This window comes from Ranitomeya imitator, chromosome 5 (genome assembly GCF_032444005.1).
Source record: "Ranitomeya imitator isolate aRanImi1 chromosome 5, aRanImi1.pri, whole genome shotgun sequence".
NCBI classification, from domain to species: Eukaryota; Metazoa; Chordata; class Amphibia; order Anura; family Dendrobatidae; genus Ranitomeya; species Ranitomeya imitator.
Genome location: NC_091286.1, coordinates 156522726 through 156548531, shown reverse-complemented (window position 1 = coordinate 156548531; position 25806 = coordinate 156522726). Strand labels below are relative to the sequence as shown.

At 43.8% G+C, this 25806-nt stretch overlaps 1 protein-coding gene across 2 annotated transcripts in view; it reads left to right on the top strand.

Moving 5' to 3' along the window:
• Positions 1–25806, top strand: part of SMYD3 (SET and MYND domain containing 3) — a 1365594-nt gene that overhangs the window by 764136 nt on the left and 575652 nt on the right. For both annotated transcript variants that reach the window (XM_069769233.1, XM_069769234.1), the window contains exon 7: positions 211–313. In XM_069769233.1, the coding sequence (XP_069625334.1) occupies positions 211–313 (103 nt within the window). The remainder of the gene's footprint in view (positions 1–210; positions 314–25806) is intronic.

Below are 25806 nucleotides of genomic sequence, written 5' to 3'. Positions count from 1 at the left end.
GTTCCTGTGTTGTGAGGATTCACAAGTTGGCAGTCACATAGTGTGATTTTGACTTGTCATTTTAGACCGGACAAACCCTTTTACAACATTGACTGCATGGTATCCCCTATTTCCAACAGCAATATTAATGAGATAATATAGAAATAGAGTTAATTGAGAAAATCTTTAATTATGCATAAATAACTTTGTTTTTAATGTTTCTTATTCCAGCATGTCCCTTTTAAATCACAGTTGTGATCCAAACTGTGTGATTGTGTTTGATGGAACGCGCCTGCACCTACGCACGGTCAAGGAAATACCGCAGGGGGAAGAGGTAGAGTAATTAACTTGTCCTCCCTTCTGTCATAGACACCTGGAATGGTTGACGTCCAACGATTTACATTCCTAAGCGCTGCCTCATTCTCAGACTGGATAGACCATCAGTCACTACTCATATATCTCACGAGAAAAGTTAATGCATTAAACTGTCTTTACCTGCTGTTAGGATATCCATGTCATCCCAGGCCCTAAATCACTTGTATTCATGAGAAATGTATGTGAATCTTTTTTTTGGAGTTCACACACACACATATTTCATTTTAATTTTAACATTTGAGAAAACAATTAAAGAACCGAGAGTCAGGCCCACCAATCATTCACTAGTGGTCTGTGTATTACAGATGCTTCTTCCGCAGTAAATCTTACAAATGATGAGAATGCAGAACTTTAATACTGACTTATAAACTGTGAACGTCTGTTTTTCTCTTTTGCGTTGTCATGCTATGTTTCTCAAGGTAAAATGTACGTGCCATAGAAGACTTATGAATGGTATGCAGTTTCTTGCACAGATAAAAAGCAGACAATATTATTTATATAATCATTCAGATGTATAGGGTTTTTTCTTTATAAAAAAAACACTCTACTGCACTATTACATCAAGAACATTACAAATGTATCTATATTATATATGTCACTCTCCATAAGGAGAACTGATACCCCTTAGACCCCAGTCCAGAGCCTCTCACCTAGCCAAATTAGTTCTCTTGCTCCGCACTGACAAGGGCCAAGAGCCCGAAACACCGTGTCTGCGCATTGAGATACTAATTTGGCTTTTATCCTAAGTCATATTGCACGACTCGTTAAAGAGTTGATTGTGACTTGTAGGATCGCTACTTCCAACAGGTGGCGCTATAGAGTTTAAGTCCTCTTTTTCTCAGAAGAGGCAATTTGCCCACTCGTTGGCACTGGCATTGGGCCCCTCATAGTACGACGGTGTGTTTGACGGCGGGTGGCGCCTCCCACTGGCAGAGACACTTTCGGGTTGTATGAGGGGCCCTGTGCCAGTGACGTTGCCAATGAGTATGCCCCCCCCCACCTGATGAAGGAGCCTGCACTTTCATCTGCACCTTCCTCTTTGCCCCCGTGTAAGGTGGTATAGCATGCAGGAAGGGGAACCTGACTTTCAGCAGGGTCAGATTTTGGCTGTGTAGAGTGCAAGGGGAATGTAGTGGTCTGGGTCAATGTACCAGCAGACTCATCTAGCAGTGGCTGGGCAATGGGCAGGATGAGAAGGAAACACAGATATAGGCCCAAATAATAAAGTAGGCTAAATGCAGTTCAAAATTGGTAACAGGACTAAACAGGTGGCATAGCTAGGTACAGGGGTGGGCTCCTCTGCTGAGTAGCCGACAGTGGTAGTAGGCGCAAAGTATTATCTGGTCTAAATGGAGGCCAGGGCCCCAGTATATTTTAATTATCATCTATCATTTCAACAAATTTGTATTGGCAGTGCCATTGAAGGATTTAACAGCACAGACTACACAGTGGTGGAGCAGGGAGAGGTAAGTATTGCAAGTGGTAGAGCACTGTTCGAGCTGGGGGGAACACTCTCTCGTGGGCGGCGGTAGTGGCACAGGGCCCCTCATATTACGACAGTGTGTCTGATGTTGGTTGTGCACCACCACCGTTAGAGACACTTCATTGTACTATGAGGGACCCTGTGCCAGTGCTGTCACCCAAGAGTAGGCACACCCACCTGTCCAGGCAAACGGCACTCACAGGGGTGCTTGCGCCAGGTGGTGACCACGGCCCTGTGGGGGGAGTCAGCCCATTTAGGGAGGTATAAAAATGGCCTATGGTGGACATTCAGCAGCTGCAAATGGAGGAATTGGAGAAGTCAGCAAGAGGAGGCCAAAAGCAAGACATTTTTCCGGCAAGCTACGTGTCAGCAGGGGAAGGTGGGGCAAAATAATTTGAAATCCATGATTGGTTCATTTTAATGAAGGTTAGATCATCAACATTATGGGTAGCCAGACGTGTTCTTTTTTCGGTCAGTATTGAACCGGCAGCACTGAAGACCCTTTCTGATAGCACACTAGCAGCAGGGCAAGCGAGCTCCTGTAATGCATATTCTGCCAATTCTGGCCAGGTGTCTATTTTAGATGCCCAGTAATCAAAGGGGAATGACCTGTGAGGCAGAACATCGATAAGGGAGGAAAAGTAGTTCTTAACCATACTGGACAAATGCTGTCTCCTGTCAGTTTGAATCGATGCAGCAGTACCTGTCGTGTCAGTGGTTATTGCGAAATCACTCCACAAACTGGTCATAAAACCCCTCTGCCCAACGCCACTTCGGATTTGTGCACCTCTAACACCTCTGCCATGTTGCCCCCTACGGCTCGTGTGAGAACCATCACCGGCGCTGTGTGCTGGGAATGCCTGAACCAAACGTTCTACAAGAGTTGCTTGTTTGGTAGCCAAAATTTGCTCAAGGTTCTCATGTGGCATGATATTTTGTAATTTTCCTTTATATTGTGGATTCAGGGGGCAGGCCAACCAGTAATCGTCATCGGTCATCATTTTAATAATGCGGGGGTCCCTTTTTAGGATCTGCAAGCCATACTCAGCCATGTGGGCCAATGTTCCAGGAGTCAATTCACTGATTGTGCTGGGTTGAGGAGCACTTTCTTGCAAATCAACATCAGTTGTGTCCCGCAAAAACCCTGTACCTGAGCTTGCAACGCCACCAGTTTGTATTGCCCCCTGAGAAGCATCCTCCCATAAATATTCATCCCCATCATCCTCCTCCTCCTCCTCCTCTTCGTCCGCCACCTCGTCCAAGAAAGTTCCCTGAGCAGACAGCAGCATACAAACAGCAATGCAGCCATCAGGGAGCTTTATAAGGCAGCCTAATAAGCTACAGAGATGATGCACAAAAATATAGCCTCCACTGTCCCTGCAATAAATTGGTGGTGGTTGACAGTGGAAATCGCTACAGCACAAGCAGTTTGGGGGTGAATCTTCCCTCCCTAACTATATCCCTTCTTCTGATGAAGCTGCAGCAACCTCTCCCTATGCTAAGACCGGCAGAAGTAAGATGGCGGCCGGCGTGCACGCCCCTTTATAGCCCCTGTGACACCACAAAAGCAAGCTAATCACTGTCATGCCCTTCTCTAAGATGGTGGGGACCAAGAACTATGTCATCACGCTGACCACACTCTGCGTCCTCATTCATTGGCTGAAAAATGGCGCTGAAAGCATCATACGAAACGTGACTTTTGTGTGCAGATCGCCGACCTCATGTCCGATCCATTTCGCTCAACCCTACTTGCAAGTACACCCTTGCCTTTAGCTAGACAGTCCATATCTCCAGTACTTAGAAGTCACCATTTCAATCAAACAGAAGTGCTTTGGCTATGGTGCAGCACTTTCCAAGCCTCTGTCACCACAGATAATAATCTTTATTTTTATATAGCGCTAACATATTCCGCAGCGCTTTACAGTTTGCACACATTATCATCACTGTCCCCGATGGAGTTCACAATCTAGATTCCCTATCAGTAGGTCTTTGGAATGTGGGAGGATACTGGGGAACCCGGAGGAAACCCACACAAACACGGGGAGAACATACATACTCCTTGCAGATGTTGTCCTTTGTGGGGTTTGAGCCCAGGACTCCAGCGCTGCAAGGCTGCAGTGCCAGATCTATTACGCCTCCAAGCACTCTTTTCTCCTGCCTAATGGATTACTCCTTTCCTTGAAGTCACGCATATTTCTGGCTTTTATATGAAATACATCCTGTGGTTTTGACTTGTTTTCCCCTCTGCTTCATTTTATCTCTAATTTTCAGTTGTCTCTGAGCTAGTGGATAGAGGCTGTAATGTCTCTTATGCAGTACAGAGGGACATAAGGGATTCATACCTTCCTGCTTTTATTCAGCACATATTCAGATATATTCAGAAGCAGCATCAGTACACAAGGACATTAGATAGCAGAACTAAACATTGTAGCTGTGAATCCAACACTGATGAGCTGCAGAGATGGCTGTCAGGCAATGTGCCAGGGCATGCTTACCGCCGCTGCTCACTATATACTGAGCGGTGACTGAAGTTTTGCACAGAGTGCAGCGCTGACAGCTTATATGGCATGCAGATCTGCATGCCATATAAGTGACCAGCCTTCACAAAATGAGTGTCCCATAGTGGGACACAGTGTAAAAGTTAGAATAAATTTAAAAACAATTTTTTTAATAATTATAAAAATATTATAAAAATAATAAAAAAATAATAATAAAAAAATCAATATTTATTCCATCAAAAAATAAATATTGGAATTAAAAAAAATCTTAATAAAAGTACACATATTTAGTATGTCCGTAACGACCCGACCTATAAAACTGTCCCACTAGTTAACCCCTTTAGTGAACACCATTAAAAAAAAACAAGGCAAAAAAAAATGCTTTATCATCATACCGCCAAACAAAAAGTGGAATAACACGCGATCAAAAAGATGGATATAAATTAAAGTTGTAACACTGAAAACGTCATCTTGTCCCGCAAAAGACAAGCCATGATACAGCTCCATCAGCTAAAAAATAAATAAGAATAAAGCGATGCAAAAATAATGATTTTCATATAAAATAGTATAAAGGCGCCAAAACATAAAAAAAGATATGAATGAGGTATTGCTGTCAACACACTGACCTGAAGAATAAAACTGCTTTATTAATTTTACCACACGTGGAACGGTATGAACGCCCCTCCCAAAATAAATTCATGAATTGCTGGTTTTTGTTCACTCTGCCTCCCAAAATTCGGAATAAAAAGCGATCAAAAAATGTCATGTGCCTGAAAATGGTACCAATAAAAACGTCAACTCGTCCCGCAAAAAACAAGACCTCACATAGCTCTGTGGGACAAAATATGAAAAATTATAGCTCTCAAAATGTGGTGATGCAAAAGCTATTTTTTGCAATTAAAAGCATCTTTTAGTGTGTGACAGCTGACAAATAGTAAATCAAACCCCCATTTATCACCTTTAGGGAAAAATAATAAAATATTTTTTTTTATTTATTTCCATTTTCCCATTTGAGTTAGGGTTAGGGCTAAAGTTAGGGTTGGTGTTATGACCTGGTGGTTAGGAGCACCTGGAATGACCTGATAGTTAAACCTCATACAGGACGAGCTCTGGGATGAGGGAGCTCTGCTGACCGCAAGCCCTAATCCTATCACACACACTAAAAATAGCCGTGGAGCGCTCCTGACCAGACCTAGGCGCCTCGTCACAGCCTAAGAACTATCTAGCCCTAGAGATAGAAAATAAAGCCTACCTTGCCTCAGAGAAATTCCCCAAAGGTAAAGGAAGCCCCCCACATATATTGACTGTGAGTAAAGATGAAAGTCACAAACGCAGAAATGAAACAGGTTTCAGCAAAGGGAGGCCAGACTTACTAAATAGACAGAAGATAGGAAAGGTAACTTTGCGATCAGCACAAAAACCTACAAAGATCACGCAGAGTGTGCAAAAAAGCCCTCCGCACCAACTCACGGTGCGGAGGGGCCACTCTGCATCCCAGAGCTTCCAGCTAGCAAGACAAAATCATGAAAACCAGCTGGACAAGAAAACAGAGAACAAAATAAGACTATAAGGAACTTAGCTTCTGCAGGAGAAGGCAGGTCACCAGAGAGATCCAGGAGCGAACTGAACGAATGCAAAAACATTGACAGCTGGCATGGAGTAACGATCTGAGAGGAGTTAAATAGAGCAGCCAACCAAAGGATAAACCACGTCACCTGTGTAAGGAACCTCAGAAGCAGCAGCTTCACTCATAGCCACCAGAGGGATCCCATAGACAGAACTCGCTGAAGTACCATTCACGACCACAGGAGGGAGTTCAACAACAGAATTCACAACAGTACCCCCCCCCTTGAGGAGGGGTCACCGAACCCTCACCAGAGCCCCCAGGCCGATCAGGATGAGCCAAATGAAAGGCACGAACCAGATCGGCAGCATGAACATCAGAGGCAAAAACCCAGGAATTATCTTCCTGACCATAACCCTTCCACTTGACCAGGTACTGGAGTTTCCGTCTCGAAACACGAGAATCCAAAATCTTCTCCACCACATACTCCAACTCCCCCTCGACCAACACCGGGGCAGGAGGATCAACGGAGGGACCCATAGGCGCCACGTATCTCCGCAACAACGACCTATGGAGCACATTATGGATGGCAAAAGAATCTGGAAGGTCCAAACGAAATGACACAGGATTAAGAACTTCAGAAATCTTGTATGGCCCAATGAAACGAGGTTTAAACTTAGGAGAGGAAACCTTCATAGGAACGTGACGAGATGACAACCAAACCAAATCCCCAACACGAAGTCGGGGACCAACACAACGCCGGCAGTTAGCGAAACGTTGAGCCTTCTCCTGGGACAATGTCAAATTGTCCACCACATGAGTCCAAATCTGCTGCAACCTGTCCACCACCGCATCCACACCAGGACAGTCCAAAGGCTCAACCTGCCCTGAAGAGAAACGAGGATGGAAACCAGAATTACAGAAAAAGAGAAACTAAAGTAGCCGAGCTGGCCCGATTATTAAGGGCGAACTCAGCCAAAGGCAAGAAGGACACCCAATCATCCTGATAAGCAGAAACAAAGCATCTCAGATATGTCTCCAAAGTCTGATTAGTTCGTTCGGTTTGGCCATTAGTCTGAGGATGGAAAGCCAAAGAAAAAGACAAATCAATGCCCATCTTAGCGCAAAAGGACCGCCAAAACCTCGAAACAAACTGGGAACCTCTGTCCGAGACGATGTTCTCTGGAATGCCATGCAAACTAACCACATGCTGGAAAAACAATGGCACCAAATCAGCGGAGGAAGGCAATTTAGACAAGGGTACCAAATGGACCATCTTAGAGAAGCGATCACAAACCACCCAAATGACCGACATCTTTTGAGAAACAGGGAGATCAGAAATAAAATCCATGGAAATATGCGTCCAGGGCCTCTTCGGGATTGGCAAGGGCAAAAGCAACCCACTGGCATGAGAACAGCAGGCTTTAGCCCGAGCACAAGTCCCACAGGACTGCACAAAAGAACGCACATCCCGTGACAAAGAAGGCCACCAAAAGGATCTAGCCACCAAATCTCTGGTACCAAAGATTCCAGGATGACCAGCCAACAATGAACAATGAATCTCAGAGATAACTCTACTAGTCCATCTATCAGGGACAAACAGTTTCTCCGTAGGACAACGGTCAGGTCTATCAGCCTGAAATTTTTGCAGCACACGCCGCAAATCAGGGGAAATGGCAGACAAAATTACCCCTTCTTTAAGAATACCCGCCGGCTCCGGAACACCCGGAGAGTCAGGCACAAAACTCCTTGTAAGGGCGTCAGCCTTCACATTCTTAGATCCCGGAAGGTATGAAACCACAAAATCAAAACGGGAGAAAAAGAGCGACCATCGAGCCTGTCTAGGATTCAACCGTTTGGCAGACTCGAGATAAGTCAAATTCTTGTGATCCGTCAAGAACACCACACGATGTTTAGCTCCTTCAAGCCAATGTCGCCACTCCTCGAATGCCCACTTCATGGCCAACAACTCCCGATTGCCCACATCATAATTGCGCTCAGCAGGCGAGAATTTTCTAGAAAAGAAGGCACAGGGTTTCATCACCAAGCCATCAGAACTTCTTTGCGACAAAACAGCCCCTGCTCCAATTTCAGAAGCATCAACCTCAACCTGAAAAGGGAGCGAAACATCTGGCTGGCACAACACAGGGGCAGAAGCAAAACGACGCTTCAACTCCCGAAAAGCCTCTACAGCTGTAGAGGACCAATTGACCACATCAGCACGTTTCTTGGTCAAATCAGTCAACGGTTTAGCAACACTGGAAATATTAGCGATGAAGCGACGATAAAAATTAGCAAAGCCCAGGAACTTCTGTAAGCTCTTCACAGATGTCGGCTGAGTCCAATCGTAAATGGCCTGAACTTTAACAGGCTCCATCTCGATAGTAGAAGGGGAAAAAATGAAACCCAAAAATGAAACCTTCTGAACTCCAAAGAGACACTTTGACCCCTTCACAAACAAGGAATTCGCACGAAGGACCTGGAACACCATTCTGACCTGCTTCACATGAGACTCCCAATCATCCGAAAAGACCAAAATGTCATCCAAATATACAATCATGAATCTATCCAGGTACTCTCGGAAGATGTCATGCATAAAGGACTGAAACACAGATGGAGCATTAGAAAGCCCGAATGGCATAACCAGGTACTCAAAATGGCCCTCGGGCGTATTAAATGCCGTTTTCCATTCATCACCCTGTTTAATTCGCACAAGATTATACGCACCACGAAGATCTATCTTGGTGAACCAACTAGCCCCCTTAATCCGAGCAAATAAATCAGACAGCAGCGGCAAAGGATACTGAAATTTGACTGTGATCTTATTAAGAAGGCGGTAATCAATACAAGGTCTCAAAGAACCATCCTTCTTGGCCACAAAAAAGAACCCTGCTCCCAATGGTGATGACGACGGACGAATATGACCCTTCTCCAAGGATTCCTTTATATAACTGCGCATAGCGGCGTGCTCTGGCACAGATAAATTAAACAGACGGTCCTTAGGAAACTTACTACCAGGAATCAAATTAATAGCACAGTCGCAATCCCTATGAGGAGGTAGGGCACCAGATTTGGGCTCTTCAAATACATCCCGGTAATCTGATAAAAACTCAGGGACTTCAGAAGGAGTGGATGGCGAAATTGACAGCAATGGAACATCACCATGTACTCCCTGACAACCCCAGCTGGACACAGACATAGATTTCCAATCTAACACTGGATTATGGACCTGTAGCCATGGCAACCCCAAAACGACCACATCATGCAGATTATGCAACACCAAAAAGCGAATATCCTCCTGATGTGCAGGAGCCATGAACATGGTCAATTGAGTCCAGTACTGAGGCTTATTCTTGGCCAAAGGCGTAGCATCAATTCCTCTCAATGGAATAGGATACTGCAAGGGCTCCAAGAAAAAACCACAGCGCCTGGCAAACTCCAAGTCCATCAAATTAAGGGCAGCGCCTGAATCCACAAATGCCATTACAGAATAGGACGACAGAGAGCAAATCAGAGTAACGGACAAAAGAAATTTAGACTGTACCGTACCAATGGTGGCAGACCTAGCGAACCGCTTAGTGCGCTTAGGACAATCGGAGATAGCATGAGTGGATTCACCACAGTAAAAACACAGCCCATTCCGACGTCTGTGTTCTTGCCGTTCAGCTCTGGTCAAAGTCCTATCACACTGCATAGGCTCAGGCCTATGCTCAGAGAACACCGCCGTATGGTGCACAGATTTGCGCTCACGCATGCGCCGATCGATCTGAATGGTCAATGACATAGACTCATTCAGACCAGCAGGCATGGGAAATCCCACTATGACATCCTTAAGGGCTTCAGAAAGACCCTTTCTGAAAATTGCCGCCAGGGCACATTCATTCCACTGAGTAAGCACAGACCACTTTCTAAACTTCTGACAGTACTCCTCCGCTTCATCCTGACCCTGACACAAAGCCAGCAAGATTTTCTCTGCCTGATCCACTGAATTTGGTTCATCATAAAGCAATCCAAGCGCCAGAAAAAACGCATCAACATCACGCAATGCAGGATCTCCTGGCACAAGGGAAAATGCCCAGTCTTGAGGGTCACCACGTAACAAAGAAATAATGATTTTTACCTGTTGAACGGGGTCACCAGAGGAGCGGGGTTTCAAAGCTAGAAACAGTTTACAATTATTTTTGAAATTCAAGAACCTAGATCTATCCCCAGAAAATAAGTCAGGAATAGGAATTCTAGGCTCTAACATAGGATTCTGAACCACAAAATCTTGAATGTTTTGTACCCTTGCAGTGAGATGATCCACACAAGAGGACAGACCTTGAATGTTCATATCTACACCTGTGTCCTGAACCACCCAAAGGTCTAGGGGAAAAGAAAGACAAAACACAGTGCAAAGAAAAAAAAATGGTCTCAGAAGTTCTCTTATCCCTTTATAGAGATGCATTAATACTTTGGGCCAGCTGTACTGTTATGACCTGGTGGTTAGGAGCACCCGGAATGACCTGATAGTTAAACCTCATACAGGACAAGCTCTGGGATGTGGGAGCTCTGCTGACCGCAAGCCCTAATCCTATCACACACACTAAAAATAGCCGTGGAGCGCTCCTGACCAGACCTAGGCGCCTCGTCACAGCCTAAGAACTATCTAGCCCTAGAGATAGAAAATAAAGCCTACCTTGCCTCAGAGAAATTCCCCAAAGGTAAATGAAGCCCCCCACATATATTGACTGTGAGTAAAGATGAAAGTCACAAACGCAGAAATGAAACAGGTTTCAGCAAAGGGAGGCCAGACTTACTAAATAGACAGAGGATAGGAAAGGTAACTTTGCGATCAGCACAAAAACCTACAAAGACCACGCAGAGTGTGCAAAAAAGACATCCGCACCGACTCACGGTGCGGAGGGGCCACTCTGCATCCCAGAGCTTCCAGCTAGCAAGACAAAATCATGAAAACCAGCTGGACAAGAAAACAGAGAACAAAATAAGACTATAAGGAACTTAGCTTCTGCAGGAGAAGGCAGGTCACCAGAGAGATCCAGGAGCGAACTGAACGAATGCAAAAACATTGACAGCTGGCATGGAGTAACGATCTGAGAGGAGTTAAATAGAGCAGCCAACCAAAGGATAAACCACGTCACCTGTGTAAGGAACCTCAGAAGCAGCAGCTTCACTCATAGCCACCAGAGGGATCCCATAGACAGAACTCGCTGAAGTACCATTCACGACCACAGGAGGGAGTTCGACAACAGAATTCACAACAGGTTGGGGCTAAAGTTAGGGTTAATGTTGGAGCTAAAGCTAGGGTTAGGTTTGTGGCTAAAATTAGGGTTGCGGTTAAAGTTAGGGTTGGGGCTAGAGTTGGGGTTAGGGTTTGGATTACGTTTACGGTTAGGATTAAGCTTAGGGTTGGGATTGGGCTTAGAGGTGTGTCAGGGTTAGGGGTGTGGTTAGGGTTATGGTTAGGGTTGAGATTAGTGTTAGGGGTGTGTTGTGGTTAGGCGTGTGGTTCAGGTTGGGATTAGGGTTAGGGGTGTGGTTAGGGTTATGGTTAGGGTTGGGATTAAAGTTAGGGGTGTGTTGGGGTTAGGGTTGGAGTTAGAATTGGGGGTTTCCAGTGTTTAGGCACATCAGCGGTTCTCCAAGCGCAACATGGTGTCTGATCTCAATTCCAGCCAATTCTGCATTGAAAAAGTAAAATGGTGCTCCTTCCCTTCCGAGCTCTACCGTGCATCCAAACAGTGGTTTACCCCCACATATGGGGTTTCAGCGTACTCAAGAAAAATTGGACAACAACTCTTGTAGTCTAATTTCTCCTGTTACCTTTGTGAAAATGCAAAACTGTTGGCTAAAAAAATCATTTTTGTTGGAATTTTTTTTTTTTATTTTCACGGCTCTGCGTTATAAACTTTAGTGAAACACTTTGGGGTTCAAAGTTCTCACAACACATCTAGATAAGTTTCTTGGGGGGGTCAAAATGCAACAAGTTTCATTTCCATGCGGTCTGCGGGCGCGTCAAAACAACACATCCGCATGTCCTGCGTACCCAATGTTAAAGATAGTAGTCCAAAAAAGGAAGCAGCACACCACTGTCTGAAAAAAGAGCTATTTTATTTAGCGCATGATGGCGATGTTTTGGTTCAGTGTAGCGAACATTTTTTGCTACACTGAACCGAAACGTTGCCATCATGGGCTAAATAACATAGCTCCTTAGTCACAGACAGTGGTGTGCTGCTTCCTTTTTTGGACTACTACATGCAAGGTTTGGTATATGCCTGTGGAAGCTTTTTTGCACACAGATTCTTTCCATGCTGAATATGCTGCTCTATTTTTGTATTTTCAATGTTAAAGATAGGTGCGGAGGATGCATGCAAAAGTAGGCGGACCTAAACTGAAGAAGTGCGGAAGTGGGCAGAGCCTAATGAAGGAACTACGCAGCCCTCCGCAAAGCTACGGTACGCAAGTGTGAACGTAGCCTTAGACATATCCATATAAATATGTCCTGGCAATTTTGCGCACACAGGAACGGTGTGCTCGCGATCACCACTGTATGGTCAGCTGACATGACAGTTGACACCCAACTCCCACTGCCAAAGCGATGCCCGCACTTCTCCCGGCAGTTTAACTCCTTAAATGCTGTGATCGATATCGATCACAGTATTTAGAAGGCATGACGATGCCCCCGTGGCATTATCGTGAGGGGCTGATCATTGCCATGGCGACCCAATAGTACTGATTCATGACGACATCATGGTCACCAGGGTTAGCAAGTTTGTTAGATTATGCTCAGTACATGATCTAACTAGATTGTGTCAGTGCAGATATTGTACTGATAAATAAGTATTTTTATGAAAAAAAAAGTACACATATTTGGAAATGCTACATCTGGAATGATCCCATATATGAAACTTTCTCACAGGTTAGCCCATTCAGTGAATACAGTAAAAAAAAAAAAAGGAAAAAAAATAGGCTTTTTCATCATTCCAACGAACAAAAAGTGAAATAAAATGTGATCAAAAAGATAAATGTACGTAAATGAAAATGGTATCACTAAAAACGTCATCTTGTCCCGCAAAAACCAAGCCTCCATACAGCTCCATCAGTGGAAACATTATAAACTTTTGTGAAGCAACTTGGGGTTCAAGGTGTGCACCACACATCTAGAAACATTCCTTGAGTGAATTACCGTATATACTCGAGTATAAGCTGACCCAAGTATAAGCCGACCCCCTAATTTTGCCACAAAAAACTGGGAAAACTTAATGACTCGAGTATAAGCCTAGGGTGGGAAATGCAGCAACTGACGGTAAATGTCAAAAGTAAAAATAGATACCAATAAAAGTAAAATTAATTGAGACATCAGTAGGTTAAGTGTTTCTGAATATCCATATTGAATCAGGAGCCCCATATAATGCTCCATAAAGTTTATGATGGCCTCATAAGATGCTCCATATTAAAATATGCCCCATATAATCCTGCATAAAGGTTAATAATGGCCCCATAAGATGCTCCATAGACATACTGTATTTGCCCAATATAATGCTGCACAAATGCTGATTATGGCCCCATAAGATGGTCCATAAAGATATTTGCCCCATATAGTACTGCACAAACGTTATGGCCCCATACAGACACTTGCCCCATATAGTGCTGCACAAACGTTATGGCCCCATACAGACACTTGCGCCATATAGTGCTGCACAAACGTTATGGCCCCATACAGACACTTGCCCCATATAGTGCTGCACAAACAATATGGCTCCATACAGACACTTGCCCCATACAGTGCTGCACAAACGTTATGACCCCATATAGTGCTGCACAAACGTTATGGCCCCATATAGTGCTGCACAAACGTTATGGCCCCATACAGTAATGCACAAACGTTATGGCCCTATATAGTGCTGCACAAACATTATGGCCCCATATAGTGCTGCACAAACGTTATGGCCCCATATAGTGATGCACAAACGTTATGGCCTCATACAGTGCTGCACAAACGTTATGGCCCCATACAGTGCTGCACAAACGTTATGGCCCCATACAGTGCTGCACAAACGTTATGGCCCCATATAGTGCTGCACAAACGTTATGGCCCCATATAGTGCTGCACAAACGTTATAGCCCCATATAGTGCTGCACAAACATTATGGCCCCTTATAGTGCTGCACAAATGTTATGGCCCCATACAGACACTTGCCCCATATAGTGCTGCACAAACGTTATGGCTCCATACAGACACTTGCCCCATACAGTGCTGCACAAACGCTATGACCCCATATAGTGCTGCACAAACGCTATTGCCCCATATAGTGCTGCACAAACATTATGGCCCCATACAGTGCTGCACAAACGTTATGGCCCTATATAGTGCTGCACAAACATTATGGCCCCATATAGTGCTGCACAAACGTTATGGCCCCATATAGTGATGCACAAACGTTATGGCCCCATACAGTGCTGCACAAACGTTATGGCCCCATACAGTGCTGCACAAACGTTATGGCCCCATACAGTGCTGCACAAACGTTATGGCCCCATACAGTGCTACACAAACGTTATGGCCCCATATAGTGATGCACAAACGTTATGGCCCCATATAGTGCTGCACAAACGTTATGGCCCCATATAGTGCTGCACAAACGTTATAGCCCCATATAGTGCTGCACAAACGTTATGGCCCCTTATAGTGCTGCACAAACGTTATGGCCCCATACAGACACTTGCCCCATATAGTGCTGCACAAACGTTATGGCTCCATACAGACACTTGCCCCATACAGTGCTGCACAAACGTTATGACCCCATATAGTGCTGCACAAACGTTATGGCCCCATACAGTGCTGCACAAACGTTATGGCCCCATACAGTGCTGCACAAACGTTATGGCCCCATATAGTGCTGCACAAACGTTATGGCCCCATATAGTGCTGCACAAACGTTATGGCCCCATATAGTGCTGCACAAACGTTATAGCCCCATATAGTGCTGCACAAACGTTATGGCCCCTTATAGTGCTGCACAAATGTTATGGCCCCATACAGACACTTGCCCCATATAGTGCTGCACAAACGTTATGGCTCCATACAGACACTTACCCCATACAGTGCTGCACAAACGCTATGACCCCATATAGTGCTGCACAAACGTTATTGCCCCATATAGTGCTGCACAAACGTTATGGCCCCATACAGTGCTGCACAAACGTTATGGCCCTATATAGTGCTGCACAAACATTATGGCCCCATATAGTGATGCACAAACGTTATGGCCCCATACAGTGCTGCACAAACGTTATGGCCCCATACAGTGCTGCACAAACGTTATGGCCCCATACAGTGCTGCACAAACGTTATGGCCCCATATAGTGCTGCACAAACGTTATGGCCCCATATAGTGATGCACAAACGTTATGGCCCCATATAGTGCTGCACAAACGTTATGGCCCCATATAGTGCTGCACAAACGTTATAGCCCCATATAGTGCTGCACAAACGTTATGGCCCCTTATAGTGCTGCACAAACGTTATGGCCCCATACAGACACTTGCCCCATATAGTGCTGCACAAACGTTATGGCTCCATACAGACACTTGCCCCATACAGTGCTGCACAAACGTTATGACCCCATATAGTGCTGCACAAACGTTATGGCCCCATATAGTGCTGCACAAACGTTATGGCCCCATACAGTGCTGCACAAACGTTATGGCCCTATACAGTGCTGCACAAACATTATGGCCCCATATAGTGCTGCACAAACGTTATGGCCCCATATAGTGATGCACAAACGTTATGGCCCCATACAGTGCTGCACAAACGTTATGGCCCCATACAGTGCTGCACAAACGTTATGGCCCCATACAGTGCTGCACAAACGTTATGGCCCCATATAGTGCTGCACAAACGTTATGGCCCCATATAGTGCTGCACAAACGTTATGGCCCCATATAGTGCTGCACAAACGTTATGGCCCCTTATAGTGCTGCACAAACGTTATGGCCCCATAGATGCTCCATACAGACACTTGCCCCATTAGCTGTGATAAAAAAAAATACTCACCTCTCCGTCGCTCAGGCCCCCGACACTTTCAATAGTCGCCTGCTCCTCATTCCGGCGCCGCTCCATCTTCAGCACTGGCGTTCAGGCTGAGGGCGCGCACTAACTACTTAACTGCGCCCTCTGAACTGAGCGCCACTGCTGAAGATGGAGCAGCGCCGAAACGAGGAGCAGGTGAGTATCGCGCAGCGCTGCGCTCCCCTCCCCATTATACTTACCTGCTCCTGGTGCTGTGCAGTCCCTGGCTTCCCCGGCGCTGCAGCTTCTTTCTGTAGTGAGCAGTCACCGTTACCGCTCATTACAGTAATGAATATGCGGCTCCAACTCCCATAGAGGTGGAGCCGCATATTCATTACTGTAATGAGCAGTACCATGTGACCGCTCAGTACAGGAGGAAGCTGCTGGCGCCGGGAAACCAGGGACCGTGCCAGGAGCAGGTAAGTATAATTAGACAGCCCCTGCTCTCCCTCACCTGCCGACTCCTGGGTATGACTCGAGTATATGCCGAGAGGGGGACTTTCAGCCCAAAAAAGTGGGCTGAAAATCTCAGCTTATACTCGAGTATATACGGTAGTTTAAAAATGGGTCACTTGTGGGGAGTTTCCACTGTTTAGGCACATCAGGGGCTCTTCAAACGTGTCATTGCATCTGCTAATGAATCTAGCAAATTTTGTGTTCAATAATTCAAATTGTTCTTCTCTCTTTTTCGAGACTTGCTGTGCGCCCAAACAGGAATTGTCCTCAACATATTAGGCATCAGCGTACTCAGGAGAAATTGCACAACAAATTATACTGTACATTTTCTCCTGTTACCCTTGTGAAACTTGAAAATTTTGGGGTAAAGAAAATTTTTGTGGTAAAAATGCAATTTTTTTTTTATTTTCATGGTTCTATGTTATAAACTTTTGTAAAGCACCCCAGGCTGCTCAAGACACATCTAGATACATTCTTTGAAAAGTCTAGTTTCCAAAATTCTGTCACTTGTGAGGGGTTCCCACTGTTTAGGCACATCAAGGGCTGGTCAAACGCCACATGACGTTTGCTAATGATTCCAGACACTTTTGCTTTTAAAAAGTCAAAAAAATACTCCTTCCATTCCAAGCCATGCCGTGCACTACAACAGTTTTCCCCAATATAGAAGGTATCAGCGTACTCAAGAGAAATTGCACAACAATTTTTGGGGTCGATGTTCTCCTTCTACCCTTGTGAAAATGAAATATTTTAGGCTAAATTAACATTTTTGTGGAAATTTGCTTTTTTATTTTCACAGCTCAAGGTTATGTATTTCTGTGAAGTACCTGGGTGTTCAAGATGCTCACCACACATCTGGCTAAGTTCCTTGAGTGGGTCTAGTTTACAAAATAATGTTACTTGTGGGGGGGTTTCCACTGTTTAGGCACATCTGAGGCTTTCTAAACGCAACATGGTGTCTGCTCTTGGTTCCAGCCAATTTTGCATTCAAAAAGTCAAACGTTGTTCCTTTCCTTCCAATCCCTGCCATGCAACCAAACATTCGTTTTCCTCCACATATGGGGCATCGGTGTGCTCAGGAGAAATTGCACAACAACTTCTGGGATCCATTTTCTAGTGTTACCCTTATGAAAATAAAAAAAAATTGGGTCTATAATTTGGGTCAGTGTAGTTTTTAGAAAGGTTTAAATTTGTGGTATTTTCTGTCATATAGGCCCCTCAAAGTAATTTCAAATATTATGTGGTCCCTAAAAATGGTTTTGTAAATTTTGTTGGAAAAATTTTAGCTGTTCTAACTTCCTAACAAAAAACTTATTAAAAAAAGTATGCTGATGTAAAGTAGACTTGTGGGAAATGTTATTTATTAACAATTTTGTGTGACATATCTCTCTGGTTTATTGAAATCAAACGAAAGAAAAGATATGCATACCAATGGGATCAACCTTCAACAAATTATATAACTTTATTTGTACAAACAGCAGGGCAAGACATACAGTTGGAAACAAATACCCTCAAGAACCCAACAATTTCAAGTATATCAAAAGAAAAATATACATGTATAAATGTGCAACAATACATATCCATCTGCTACCAGCTATGCTTTATAGGCATCAGACAAATTGCCCCAAGAAATAAGGATTAGACACAAATTCCGCACCCAATAATCCAAAGTATATCAAAGGAAAAATATGCATGTGTATATGTGCGACAATAAATGCCCATCTGCTATCAGCTATACTCTATAAATATCATACAAATTATGCCAAAGGATAAGGATCGGACACGAATTCCATACCCTAGGCTTATCTGCCAAATATTGCCATAGAGGGATAAAGGCCACAGGATAACAGAAGATGTCGCCAAAAACCTGGGAGCGAAACAAGTGCTATAATCCAAAATCCTAAAAGTCCAAAAAGGCCAAGCATAGATGCAACAGCCAAAAGTAAGGTGATAGTGCTGGGGGGATAAAAGAAGGAGACTAAGGCCCCACGCGTATCGACGCTAAGGGAGCTTCTTCATTCCTCTGTCATGAAGTACAATATGTCACAAAAAACATTCTCAGAATCACATCCGTTGAAGTGTTTCAAAGTTATTACCACATAAAGTAATACTGGTCAGAAGTTTAAAATTTGGCCTTGTCATGAAAGTGAAAACAGACTTGAGGGGTGAAGGGGTTAAAAAAAGCCCCACATCTGGGACAAAAGGTAATTAGGATATGTATTGTATCCCACACTTTGCTTCAAAAAGATCCATCTCTTTTTATAAAGTACTGTTGTCTCGCTGCTGTAATGACACCGATGTTGGCGCAGCCTAGGGGGCGCTACCAGGGGGCATGGGAATGAACTCAGGGAGTGGAGGAACAAGGCACGCAGTACCCAAGGACCTGAGACTAAGCAGTGAGTGCAATACCTGAAACTAAGCAGTCACGTGATAACAGGGGGCGGAGTCACTGCGCATGTGGCCAGGGAGCGCAGAATACAAGGCACAGGCCGTAAAAGTAGTCAAAGGAGATCTGAGGGTCAAAAGCTAGACGAGAGCGTAGTACCTAGGGATAAGACAGTAAACCGAGACGAGCCAAAGGATCAGATAATAAGAAAGGACAACTAACAACGAATTCTGGCTCTCACAGACCTGTTAGTTTTTATTTAACCCCTTTACCTCCAAGGGTGGTTTGCATGTTAATGACCGGACCAATTTTTACAATTCTGACCACTGTCCCTTTTTGAGGTTATAACTCTGGAACAACTTTTGTTGAAGTGTTCGATGACTGGCCGAACTTTGAACAGATGGTCAAAGTTGGGGTCATCTCGGGAGGACACCATGCATTATCGGAATAATGCAAGCATTTGTGGATCGCCTCAAAACGTGTTCGGGTTTAGTTCTGTGAGGCCGGTTGTGTCAAACTTGTTTTCTGATTGTGCCACAAAATCATTACCTAAAAAGAGCTGGGACCACAGTCTCAAACGTTACTGTTAGTAGCACACTACGCCATCAAGGATTAAAATCCTGCAGGGCACTCAAGGTCCACCTGCTCACGCCAGCATATATTCAGGCCTGTTTGAAGTTCTTAAGTAACCATCTGGATGACCCAAAGGAGACACTGGAGGTGAGACCAAAATAGAGCTTTTTGGTAACTCTATTCACTGTGTTTGGAGTAGGAAGAAGAATGAGTACAACCCCAAGAACATCGTTCAAACCTTGAAACATGGTGGGGAAACATCAGACTTTGAGGGTGCTTTTTTGCAAAAGGGACAGGATGACTGCACTGCATTGAAGGCAGGATGGATGGGAACATGTAGCGTGAGATTTTGGCCAACAACCTGCTTCCCTCAGTAGGAGTATTGAAGATGCGTCATGGCTGGGTCTTCCAGCATGACAATGACCCTAAACACACAGCCAAGGCAAATAAGGAGGGGCTCCATTAAAAGCATTTCAAGATCCTTGAGTGGCCTAGCCAGTCTCCAGACCTGAGTCCAATAAAAATTCTTTGGAGGGAGCTGAAACGCAATGTTGCCCAGCCACAGCCCCGAAACCTGAAAGATCTGGAGACGATCTGTATGGAGGAGTGGGTCAAAATCTCTGCTGAAGAGTGTGCAAACTTGGTCAAGAACTACAGGAAATATCTGACCTGTGTATTTGCAAACAAAGGTTCCTGTTCCAATATTAAGTTCTGTTTTTCTATTGTATCAAACACTTATTTCATACAATTAATTGCAAATTAATTATGTAAGAATCATATAATGTGATTTTCTGCAATGTTTTTTTTTTTAAATTCTGTCTCTCACAGTTGAAGTGTACCTTTTTCCCTTCTGTATGTGTGTAACATACAGTGTGTGCGTCACATACTGTGTGTATGTAGTGTCCACATTTATAAATCCTGGCAGCGCAGACGAGAGTTCATAGGTGTAAACATGTCAGCAATCACCCAGCAATCAGAAAAATGCTGGTTATTCATTGGGCAATCGGATTGTTTATTGTGGAACAAAAATCACTGTTCTCAGTGACACATCACTCTCTGTAAACGGAAGATGTGCTGTTGATAACATGATACTGTATGTGGACAGATTGATCTATTAGTGATTGTTCTGTCCCCATCATTCTTCGTCAGCCAGTGTAAAGCGGCTGATAAACAAGCAGCGAAAGACTTCAATATTGTCGATCGTGCATGTAAATGCAACCAAAATGTTTCAGTGTGATGGTGCAATATGTAAGATTTTAGGACCTTACTGTCATGGGTTTACTGTGACAGAGAGGGGCCAGAAAACCACAGTATCTGATTCCACATACTCATGCAGTGATTAGACGCACTTCACCATCATATTTAATGGTGCAGATTTCTGCTAACAGTGCATTGGTTAAATCTGTTCAGTTGAGAGTCTCTGAGGGTATGTGCACAAGTAAGAATTTCTTGCAGAAAATTCCTGAAGAAAACCGGATATTTTCCGCGAGAAATTTTTTTGCGATTTTTACGTGTTTTTTTCCGGAGCTTTCCCAATGCATTATATAGCTGGAAAAACGTGAACAAAAACGCAAAGTTAATGAACATGCTGCGTTTTTTACCGTAATGCTTTTTTTTCATGGAAAAAAGCACATCATGTGCACAAAAATTGCAGCATGCATTCTAAATGATAGGATGCATATGTATGCGTTTTTATCGCGTTTTTATAGCGAAAAAACGCAAAAAAAAAAGCAACATGTGCACACAGCCTGAAGCTTTCCTGATTTGATGATCTCATCTGTTCAGTGTTGGCCACTCTCCTCTGCTATATATAGTTGCCTCTGGCAAACAGAATTAGTTTTTACTGCCTGGTGTGGAGTTGGAGGTGTTTGTTGAGGATGCATTTGAAGTGTTGTTCTAAAGACTGTTTCTTGTTGAGTTGTCTGTGTGTATATCCTCATCCTCTCCTATTTGGTTGTTCCTTCCTTTTACTTCCTGGTGTTCCACTCTGTTGTCTCTGAGTGCATATTTGTATGATTGATGTTTTCATTTATCCCTGTTTGTTTTCCCTTATTAGTCTGGTTTGTGTATCCTTTTAAACAACTACTCCCCACTTCCCTGGGGGGGAAGGGACTGATAACCGCTGATTCAGGAGCTCAGCAAGGTACTTAGCTCAGGCATCTTCACAATTAGAATTAATCTAGGGAGCAGGAATAGCTAGGGCACCCCTAGCTTTAGAGATAGGGAATGAGCCCCTAGCCATGCATCATCTTTGCTTAAATTATTGTATTATCTTTAACATTGTTACTTATGACTTGTATATGAACTGTTGAATTGTAAAGCACTGTGGAATAAGTTGGTGCTATATAAATTAAGAGTTATTATTATAATAACAAACTATGGTCACGTGACACCTACTTTAAACTTTTGTTCAGGGCCTTACTTTGTCTAAAACCAGCCCTGAGCACTAGCATGTGTGGTGTCAGGGAATGCTCCTGGTGTACAGCATGTTTTATGTGTCTTCTATTAGCCGAACATATGCCAAATAGATTGCAATGGCATAGGCAACTGTATTTCCTCAGAGATGCAGATTTCTGGAGCATATGTTTAACCACACGCCTCAAAGGTTCCTGCCAAATGTAGTGCCTGGACATGATGTCAGCAGAGCCTTCCAGCTATGTCTAAGCTACCAGCCACTAAGCACAATGTCCTTGAACTACTGTTGAAGGAATGTACAAAGCATATTAAATAAACCATTAAAATGGTTTGAAAAGAATGAAATTCCCAGTATCATTGCATGCTTTCCTCATTATGAAATGTTTTATTAGTATTACTTGTGTTTGATTTGTTGTAAATACCAATATAGTTTAAGGAATGTAGCCACATCAAGTAGGCTGACGTTAAAATGACTGCCTCCACAACCAGGCCAGTATGTGAAGCCTGGCTTTACTTATAATGTGGCCTTTATCTTTTTATCCTTTTTTTTTTAAGCTTTTCAAAACCTAGCAATTTTTTTTATTTTGCACTTTTGTATTTTCCTCCTGTTCATTCAAGAGCCATAACTATTCTGTTTTTCTGTCACCCTAGCCATATGATGGTTTGTTTTTGTGGTTGTGGTTTTGAATGATGCCATTCACTTTTCCTGATAATAATATATTGAAAAATGGGAAAAAGTGGCGCGAAATGGTGAAAAAAACCCCGCAATCTCTTATTTTTGTGCTTTGTTTTTACGACTTTCATTGTGTTTGTAAGGCTCACTTTGTCACGTGAACCTGCTAAGCCCCAGGTCCAGCTGGGACACCCTTTGGAGTCAGTGGTAGCAGTTGGATGATTGCAAAGTAAGGCTACTTTCACATTTCCGTCTTTTTGCAAGACGTTGCAATGCGTCGTTCTATGCAAAAAAACGCATCCTGCAAAGTTGCCCGCAGGATGCGTTTTTTGTACATAGACTTGTATTGGCGGACTGTCGTAGCGTTAAAACGTTCAAGGGAACGTTTTTTCGTACGTCGGGTCCTGCAATTCCTACCGCGAATGCGGAGCCGGAACTCCGCCCCCTCCTCCCTGGGACTTTACAGTGGGCAGCGGACGCGTTGAAACACTGCATCCGCTGCCCTTGTTGCACAGAAGTTTCACAATGTCCGTCGGTACGTCACGCCGGCGCTTAGCGACGGCCGCGTACCGACGGAAATGTGAAAAAAGCCTTAGAAGCAGGAACAGAAGCAAGTTACCATGGTGTGCACAGGATGTGAGTAGGGTTGAGCGACTTTTCCTTTTTTGAGGTCAAGTCGGGTTTCGCGAAACCCGACTTTCTCAAAAGTCGAGTCGAGTGAAATCGGCCGATTATGTTGAAAAGTTGGGGTCAGGGGATCGGCCGAAACACGAAACCCAATGCAAGTTAATGGGAAATCTCAATATATTTATATTTACTTCAGCGTGATATAACTGAAAAGCCGGTAATTCAATTGCTGGCTTTTCATTTCTCCTTCACAAACCCGACATGATATGAGACATGGTTTACATACAGTAAACCATGTTATATCCCCCTTTTTTTGCATATTCCACACTACTAATGTTAGTAGTGTGTATGTGCAAAATTTCGGCGCTGTACCTATTAAATTTAACGGTTAAATTGTGGAGAAAATTGGCGTGGGCTCCCGTGCAATTTTCTCCGCCAGAGTGGTAAAGCCAGTGACTGAGGGCAGATATTAATAGCCTGGAGAGGGTCCACGGTTATTGGCCCCCCCTGGCTAAAAACAACTGCCCCCAGCCACCCCAGAAAAGGCACATCTGGAAGATGCGCCTATTCTGGCATTTGGCCACTCTCTTCCCACTCCCGTGTAACGGTGGGATATGGGGTAATGAAGGGTTAATGTCACCTTGCTATTGTAAGGTGCCATTAAGCCAGATTAGTAATGGAGAGGCGTCAATTATGACACCAATCCATTATTAATCCAATTGTATGAAATGGTTAAAAAAACACACGCACAATATTGCAAAGTATTTTAATGAAATAAACACACAGGTTGTTGTAATGTTTTATTGCACTCTCAATCCACCTGAATACCAACAGTATCTCATATCTTCCGTAGATCTGTAACGTCTCACGATGTAAATCCATCTGAAGGAGTTAAAATATTTTACAGGCAGGAGCAATGCTAATGCAGCTGTGCTTGTGGCTGTAAAACCCCAGCGAATGAATGGAAACTAGGTCAATGACCTGTAGTTACCCTCATTCACGGTGATGCACCCTCTGCTGGATGTCCTCATATGACCTCGAACTTGGGAAAATATTCAGAAAAGTTCCCAGGCTCAAGTTCATATGAGGACATCCAGCAGAGGGCGCATCACCGCGAATGAAGGTAACTACAGGTCATTGACCTAGTTTCCATTCATTCGCTGGGGTTTTACTGCCACGAGCACAGCTGCATTAGCAGAGCTTCTGCCTGTAAAATATTTTAACCCCTTCAGATGGATTTACATCATGGGATGTTACAGATCTACGGAAGGTATGAGATACTGGTGGTTTATTATTTTTAATTTGTTACAGGTCGAGGGTCTTCAGGTGGATTGAGAGAGCAATAAAATATTACAACAACCTGTGTGTTTATTTCATTAAAATACTTTGCAATATTGTGTGTGTGTTTTTTTAACCATTTCATACAATTGGATTAATAATGGATTGGTGTCATAATTGACGCCTCTCCATTATTAATCTGGCTTAATGTCACCTTACAATAGCAAGGTGACATTAACCCTTCATTACCCCATATCCCACCGCTACACGGGAGTGGGAAGAGAGTGGCCAAGTGCCAGAATAGGCGCATCTTCCAGATGTGCCTTTTCTGGGGTGGCTGGGGGTAGATGTTTTTAGCCAGGGGGAGCCAATAACCGTGGACCCTCTCCAGGCTATTAATATCTGCCCTCAGTCACTGGCTTTACCACTCTGGCGGAGAAAATTGCGCGGGAGCCCACTCCAATTTTTTCCTTGATTTAACCCTTAAATTTAATAGCTACAGTGCCGAAATTTTGCACATACACACTACTAACATTAGTAGTGTGGAATATGCAAAAAAAAAGGGGATATGACATGGTTTACTGTATGTAAACCATGACTCATATCATGTCGGGTTTGTGAAGGAGAAATGAAAAGCCGGCAATTGAATTACCGGCTTTTCACCTATATCGCGCTGAAGTAAATATAAATATATATATATATATATATATATATATTTATATGTGTGTGTCTCAATGACATATATATATATATAACGAAACCCGACTTTGGAGCGAAGATTGCCGACCCGATCCCACAGTGTGATCGGGTCGGGTTTCACGAAACCCGACTTTGCCAAAAGTCGGCGACTTTTGAAATTGGCCGATCCGTTTCGTTCAACCCTAGATGTGAGCAGTAACGCACTAAAGTCTAGGATAACAATCAAAAGACACAGGTGTCTGTCTTAAAGGGACTTAAAAGGTCTAGGGTGATGATTTCACACAGGTAACCTGCAAAGCCCAATGTGGAACAGAAAAAAGACCAGCAGATTGAGGCAGGGGGAACAGAGCCAGACCCGGAACAAGTGTCTAACAGTTTTGTAATAATGAATTGACTTTATGATTCTCCAGGTGAATGCAATTATGGCAATACCAAATTTATAAGGATTTTTTTTTAAAATGTAGTGGATAAAAAAAATTCGGAACTTTGCAAAGCGATAATCTTGTTTGTTGTGAGTAGCTGGCCACTTACTAGAGACAACTGGACCAATACATGTAGACCGGATTCCATGGCTCTAAGGGATGCAGACTTTTTCCAGCACGGAGCACAGTTACATCAATGTTATTGTGTTTTATTACAGATTTTCTTGCTGTGTTTGATTAAAGAATCACTTGTTCATCAGTTCAGCCTCAGGAATCAATGTTTCCATTCAGTGACAGCAAGCAGAT